This window comes from Vigna radiata, unplaced genomic scaffold, assembly GCF_000741045.1.
Source record: "Vigna radiata var. radiata cultivar VC1973A unplaced genomic scaffold, Vradiata_ver6 scaffold_466, whole genome shotgun sequence".
In the NCBI taxonomy this organism is placed as follows: Eukaryota; Viridiplantae; Streptophyta; class Magnoliopsida; order Fabales; family Fabaceae; genus Vigna; species Vigna radiata.
The window spans coordinates 58,996-66,600 of NW_014543989.1; the positions used below are offsets into that span (position 1 = coordinate 58,996).

Here is a 7,605-nt window from a genome sequence, read left to right on the forward strand (position 1 = left end):
CCCCCCCCCCCCTATTGGTGTAAAAACGAAGTCTACCTGTTTCATAACAATTAGTTTTACAAAGAATGGTTCCTTGACCATAGATTTCGATATAAATGTGATAATCAATGCTTGAAAATAACTTGTATGTCCAGTAAGTCTTAAAAAAAATTAGTTCACTTAAAATCAATGTCATTTTCACAGTTGACTCATGTGTCCAGAACGTTTGTCTGAACTCCCCACTTATTTGGCCTTTACTCCCAATGTTGTTTCTGCACAATGAGTTTTACAAAGAACGGTTCTTTAGCCATGGAGTTTGATATAAATGTGATATTCAATGCCTGAACACCACTTGCATGTCCAGTAAATCTTTAAAAAAGTGGTTCACTTAAAAATCAATGTTATTTTCACAGTTGGCCCTTGTGTGCAGAACTTTTGCCCCAACTCCCCACTTATTTGTCCTTTGCTCCCAGTTTCTGTATAATGAGTTTTACAAAGAATGGGTCATTGGTCATGAAGTTTGATATAAAGGTGATAATCAATGCCTGAGCATCACTTGTATGTCTAATAAATCTTAAAAAAAATTGATTCACTTAAAAATCAATGTCGTTTTCATAGTTGATCCCTGTGTACAAAAACTTTGCCTGAACTCCCCAATTATTTGGCCTTTGCTCCTAGTGTTGTTTCTGCACAATGAGTTTTACAAAGAATGTTTCCTTGGGATGAAGTTCGATATAAATTTCATAATCAATGTCTGAACATCAACACAAACGATGTTTTTTCGTCTTCAATGGGTGGTTTTCGCCTACGACGGTGATTCCAAACAACACTTGCAGCAAAACGAACAACATGAAGCTTCAAAACTCACATCAATGGTAGTTTCGACATGGAACAGTGATTTAAAATAGCGAAAGGAATAGTGCTTCGAAATGGAAAAACGTTCGGCCCGAATCCGCTGAACGACGTCATACATAGCTCCGGCGAATGGCAACGGTTGTGGGTGGGAGAACATTCTCTCTTGTGGGCTCTCTCTCGTATCTTTTCTCTAGGAAATGAAATTTCTAACTTTTTAAATCCCCAAAATGAAACCCGCAAACTTAAAACCCTGCAACCCCAAATCCTTTGCATTTCCAAGTCATTTATTTTTATTTTAATCTTTTCCAACTGAACCAATCAGAGCGCAACATGTGGATGATGTCAAAAATTTGTCAAATAATAATGTCAAAGTATCATTACCCATTTTGAAAACGGGATGGTTCTCTGTTATCTTTTTTATTCATCTTTATGTATGTTTAAATTAGTTTTCATTATTGTATTTAAATAAGAGAATGTGAATGAAATATATGATTTTGAGATATGAAGAATTATATATACTTCCTTAAAAAAATTAATTTTAATCTAACATTTGAAAATAAATAAAATTTAATATCATATAATTTATTGCATAAGAAGAAGTTTGGAAGATCGTGTAGGCAATATAATACGAAAGTGAAACCTAAATATTAAGAGAATTAGTATGCAGAATAGTAAATGATGCACGTAAACATGATGTGAAGTTCTCGGTAAATTAAGAAGAAGCTTTTCGTATTTGAGAAGTAGTCAACAAAGGAGAATATTGGCTTGAGTATCTATTTGGAACTACTATACCAACAATTTAGAATCCATCACATTTGAAATTTTATTATAGTTGATCTTGTTGTATATATTTGTGATGTATTCTTTTTTATCTCAGTTTGTTGTCCTTAAGGAGGTTTTAATATGGCATCTATTTAATAACACAAGATTTTATCTCCATTTTTCATGTGACTATGTTATAAGTATTCTGCTCACATATCTTCACTTTAGTTAAACATGGGTAAGGAAGCTTCATCATCCAGATGATCCTCCCATAACTTCATGTTTGCATGGTATACCTCACCGTATGAACCTATTAGAAAGAAAGTATGAACATATATATTAAAAAAAATTCAGAAACAAGTGCAATACTTAAAGCACACTACCAGCCTCCCTAACTATCACATATAAAATGGTATAACGCATGTAAAAAATATAAAATATTGAAGAGTTAATAAAGCTTGGCATAACCATGCTTGCACAAATAAAAATAAAAATAAAATAATCCATTTAAAAATAGGGTGAAGGTTAATGCTAGATTAGTAATTGATTTGCATCAATTGGGAGTCTCACTAAATGAAATAGTAAATCAGAGGCAATGTCCTATTTTCAATAAATATAATTGACAGTTTCAAGAAGAAAATGAAAGTAAATCATGTACATTACCTATACCAATTCTTTCACCAAGAAAGAGATCCTCCCATGGAATCTCACATCCACTAACGTCAACATCATCCAATATTTGATCCATCCTGTTTGTGATGGAATCAATTGATGTGCTAGGACTCTGGTTCCTTTAGTTTGAAATTGTTTCCCATGAATCTATCATAAGTATGCTTCCTTCGGTTATGATGTCTGATTTCAACATTATCAGGTTCTCTAACTGCCCCTACCATTAAGTTTTGAGAATTTAGACAACATTTTTTGACAACATTTGAACATTATCTACGTGTCATTCTGTGATTGGTCCATGGTGGTGTTTATGATTATTATTATTATTGATTGTTAAGTAATTTTGGACCAATCACAGAATGACACGTAGATGATGTTCAAATGTTGTCAAAAAAATGTTATCTAAGTATCATTATTCTTGGTTAAAATCAGCATTGTGATCCCCAAAAATGCAAAAGATATGTCAAATAATCTAAAAATAACCATAAACCCTGAAAAATTATTTTGTGTAAAAAAATTGTAACTTTGTACCCAAAAAACAGAACAACCCAAAATGATCAAAAAAATTCAAATGTTTAAACAAGTCAAAATCACGGAACAACAACAAGAAAGAAAAACCAAAACCAACCACAGATATATACAAACGTTGCTTTTCCGTCTTGAATGGTGGTTTTCGCCTACGACAATGGTGAAACGACGCTTGCAATGAAACGAACGGCGAGACAAAACTCACGTCAATGGTGGTTTCGGCATTGAATAGTGATTTGACATAGCTAAAGGAATATTGCTTCGAAACAACAAAACGTTTGGTCCGAATGATGATGGAGACAACTCCAATAAACAACGACAATTGTGAATGGGAGAATATTCTCTCTAATGGATTCTCTCTTGTGTCTTCTCTTTCAGAAATGAAATTTTCAATTTTTGAAATCCCCAAATTAAAACCCACGAAATTAAAATCTTACAACTCCAAATACTTTGTATTTTGATGTCATTTAAATATTTTTTAATCCTTTTCAACTGGACTAATAAAAAGTCAACATGTGAATAATGTCAAATAACGGTGTTAAATAATGGTGTGAAATATCATTATCCTTAAAAATAAGGATAATGATACTTTGACACCTTAAAGTGACAAATTTTTGACACCAAACACGTGTCATGCTATTATTGGACTGAGTGGAAATTTTTTTAAAAAAGAAAAAATGAGGTGGAAATAGAAGGTTGTAAATGGTTTTGGTTTCACGGGCTCATTTGGTGGTTTTCAAAAGAAAAAGTGGAAGGAAGTCTTCTCACCCAGAATTCTTTTCGCTCTCGCCCAGAAGCATTTTCATCTTCTTCTTCCATTGCACTCATCCACCAGCCACCGTCGTCATCGTTGAAGGAGTTTGGAGTTGATCGGAGGCACGTCGTTCACTGCAATTGTTCCGCTGTTAGGTGCTTACAAAGCCAAAAAAATGTTATTAGAGGTCGTTTTTGAAGGTTTTTTCCATTTATTTCATTAATGGTTAGCTTTTGTTCGGTGGGTTCAATTTTTTTTTTTAATTTTTTGGATATTTAGGTTTTCTGGTGATAAAGTTGAATGTTGTTTGAAGTTTTTTCATTTTTCATTTTTCATTTTATGAAAACATGTATACACTGTTGTAATTTAAACAAATAAACAAGGAGGTTCATTTGACATCTAGACAACCTTTCCATAAACAATTTATAGATACTGGTGTTAAGCCGATGAAATTTATCCCTTTTTATGTTCGTCTCCTTAAATATNAGACAACCTTTCCATAAACAATTTATAGATACTGGTGTTAAGCCGATGAAATTTATCCCTTTTTATGTTCGTCTCCTTAAATATTTATATTTATATAAATGTTTATTTATGACTTCTTGATCTCAATGAGTAGGTTTTTATACAAATGTGTTGTATGTTAATATTTATATATTAAGTTCAATTGTTAATTTTGGATTTTAATAATCATTTTTATAAAATATAACATTTGTAGTAATAATCATTCATATAAATTTAAATTAAACATTTTTCACTGAAGCATTTAATGGCATGACTATGTTGATGAACATGTGCAAAATACGCGTCTTAAGTGTGATAATCAATGGTTGAACATCATTTTTATGTCCAATAAGTCTTAAAAAAAATTGGTTCACTTAAAAATCAATGTCATTTTCATAGTTCACCCCTGTGTGTAGAAATTTTGGCTGAACTCCCCACTTATTTGGCCTTTGCTCCAGGTTTTGTTTTTTCCATATTGAGTTTGAAAAAAAATTGTTCCTTGGCCATGGAGATTCATATACATGTAATAATCAATGGCAGAACATCACTTCTATGACCAGTAAGTCTTAAAAAAATTTGGTTCACTTAAAAATTGATGTCATTTTCACAATTGACCACTGTGTGCAGAAACTATGCATGAACTCCCCACTTATTTGGCCTTTGCTCCCAGCTGTGTTTGTGCACATTGAGTTTTAGAAAAAATTGTTCCTTGGCCATGAAGATCCATATACATGTGATAATCAATGGCTGAACATCATTTTTATGGCCAATGTCTTAAAAAATTTGGTTCACTTAAAAATTAATGTCATTTTTCTCAGTTGACCCTTGTGTACAGAAACTTTGCCCATATACATGTGATAATCAGTAGGTCAACATCACTTCTGTGACCAATAAGTCTTAAAAAAAAAAATTTGTTCACTTAAAAATCAATGTCATTTTCTCCGTTGGCCCCTATGTGCAGAAACTTTGTCTGAACTCCTCACTTATTTGACCTTTGCTCCCAATTCTGTTTCTGCACATTGAGTTTTAAAAAGAATTGTTCCTTGGTCATAGAGTTCCTTATTCAGCTCACCCAAACCATCTATATTTCTTCTAAAATGATCAATCACACGACCATTTGCAACTTTAAGCTTGTTATCAATGGACCCCATTCTAAATCCAGAGGGCGAAGGTCCAATATGAGAATTAGGTCTATATGTGTTTCCATATTGGTTGTACATTGTGTTGCTTGGGTATATTCCATTAATGAATCCTAAATGTCCAAATAATTTAAAAATTATTTTACCACCCAAAAAAAATTTGAACTTTCTACCAATAAAGCGCATATTGGACAAATATTCAACAAAAACTTCAAACAACATTCAACTTTATCACCACAAAACCTAAATACCCAAAAGATTTAAAAAAAAAATTAAACCCACCGAACAAAAACTAACCATTAGCGAAATAAATGGAAAAAACCTTCAAAAAGATCTCTAATGATGTTTTTTAGCTTTGTAAGCACCTAATAACGGAACGATTGTGGTGAACGGTGTGTCTCCGGTCAACTCCGAACTCCTTCAACGACGACGATGGTAACTGCTGGGTGAGTGCAACGGAGTAAGAAGACGAAAATGCTTCTCGACAAGAGTGAAAAGGATTCTGGGTGAGAAGGTTGCCTTCCTCTTTTTCTTTTGAAAATCACTAAATGAGACTCCTGAAACCAAAACCATTTACTGCCTTCTATTTTCACCTCATTTTTTCTTTTTTAAAAAAAATTCCACTCAATCCAATAATAGCATGACACATGTTTGGTGTCAAAAAAATGTCAAAGTATCGTTATCCTAAAATTAAATACAAATATACATAGAGTAAAACTTGTAATAAGAAGCCGAAATAGATGGGAGGGCGGGTATCCGAAAGCGCCATCACCCTCATCCATCGTTCCAAAACCCTTGTTCATCTCCTCCAACTTCATTCACTCTTCTTCAAAACCTCCCTGGACCACCACCCTTTTTTCATCTCCCAACTCCTCTTATCAGCCTCCGCCATCTCCCTCCCCTTTGCCACCACATTCTTCCACTCCCTCCCCACCCTTCCACCCCTCTTCGCCTGGAACACCCTCATCAGAGCCTTCGCCTCCATCCCCAACCCGCACTACTCATTCTCCCTCTTCCGCCTCCTCCAAACCTCAACCCTTAACCCGGACTCCTTCACTTACCCTTTTCTCCTCAAAGCCTGTGCTCGCTCTTCCTGCCTCCCCCTCGGTGGGACCCTCCATTCTCTCACCTTCAAGACCGGATTCTGCTCCGATCGCTATGTAGGTAATGCCCTTTTAAACATGTATGCTGATTGCCATGCTGTAAGGTCAGCGCGCAAGGTGTTTGATGAAATGACTGTTAAAGATGTTGTGACCTGGAGCTCCATGATTGCCGCTTACGTCCCCTCCAACTCCCCTTTGGATGCTTTTCGTGTCTTTCATCAGATGGGGCAAACGAATGTAAAGCCAAACTCTGTGACATTGGTTAGCTTGCTTTCTGCTTGTACTAAAATGCTTGATGTCCGTGCTGGTGAGTCCATTCATTCCTACCTTATAACGAGTCACATGAACATGGATGTTGCATTGGGAACAGCTTTGTTTGACATGTATGCTAAGTGTGGAAAAATTAATGAGGCCGTTGTCGTTTTCAATTCAATGGATGGCAAGAATTTGCAGTCCTGCACTGTCATGATGTCGGTTCTTGCTGATCATGGGAGACATAAAGATGTTCTCTCTTTGTTTAACAATATGGAGGATATGGGGCTGCAACCAGATAGTTTGGCTTTTGCTGTGATTCTCTCGGCCTGCAGCCACGCTGGACTCGTTTGTGAGGGGAGAAGGTATTTTGATCGGATGGTGAGAATGTATGACATAAAACCGAGTGTTGAACACTATGGATGCATAGTTGACTTGTTAGGAAGATCTGGCTTGATTCAAGAGGCATATGATATTATCAAGGGCATGCCTATGGAGCCGAATGGTGTTATATTGAGGAGTTTTCTGGCGGCTTGCAGGAATCACGGGTGGATTCCTAGTTTGGATGCTGATTTTATGTCTAAACTGGAGTCCGAATTGGGAGCGAACTATGTCCTCGCTGCAAATGTTTTTTCTACCTTTGCTTCCTGGAAAGATGCCAATAACATTAGGTTAGCCATGAAACAGAAGGGGTTGGAGAAAATTCCTGGTTGTAGTTGGGTAGAGGTGTAAAATTGATATTCAATGTACCTTGAGCTTTGAGAAGAAGCTTCACTATAAGTTTTGAAACAGAGAGGTAATGGTTTTTAGGACCATCTTTCTAAGTTCGTCTTCTGTTCATTGAATTGTTGATTGCTTACTGGTAAACAGGTAGCTGCATAGGAAAGAACTCACTGTTAGCTGTTAATACTGACCAGAAATTGTAAATACAGACGAGTTCAACTCAGTTTTCAACTCTGCTTTCTTAAGACAGTGTTAGTCTTCGAGATTAAGATATTATATACTTCAGGTAATTTTAATTCGATGAATAATATATTTTTAAACGTATATTTTAACCAAA

The 7,605-nt window shown here is 35.2% G+C and overlaps 1 protein-coding gene across 1 annotated transcript; it reads left to right on the top strand.

The window, feature by feature from the left end:
- The first annotated feature begins 5,930 nt into the window (after positions 1-5,930).
- Positions 5,931-7,277, top strand: LOC106755220 (pentatricopeptide repeat-containing protein At4g21065-like). The gene has a single exon (XM_014637332.1). It carries the CDS (start codon positions 5,931-5,933, stop codon positions 7,275-7,277), a length of 1,347 nt encoding a protein of 448 aa, XP_014492818.1.
- Positions 7,278-7,605: the final 328 nt, after the last annotated feature.

What these genes read in the sequence shown, in the direction of transcription:
- LOC106755220 (XM_014637332.1), top strand. Translation starts at nt 5,931, where the DNA reads ATGGGAGGGCGGGTATCCGAAAGCGCCATCACCCTCATCCATCGTTCC.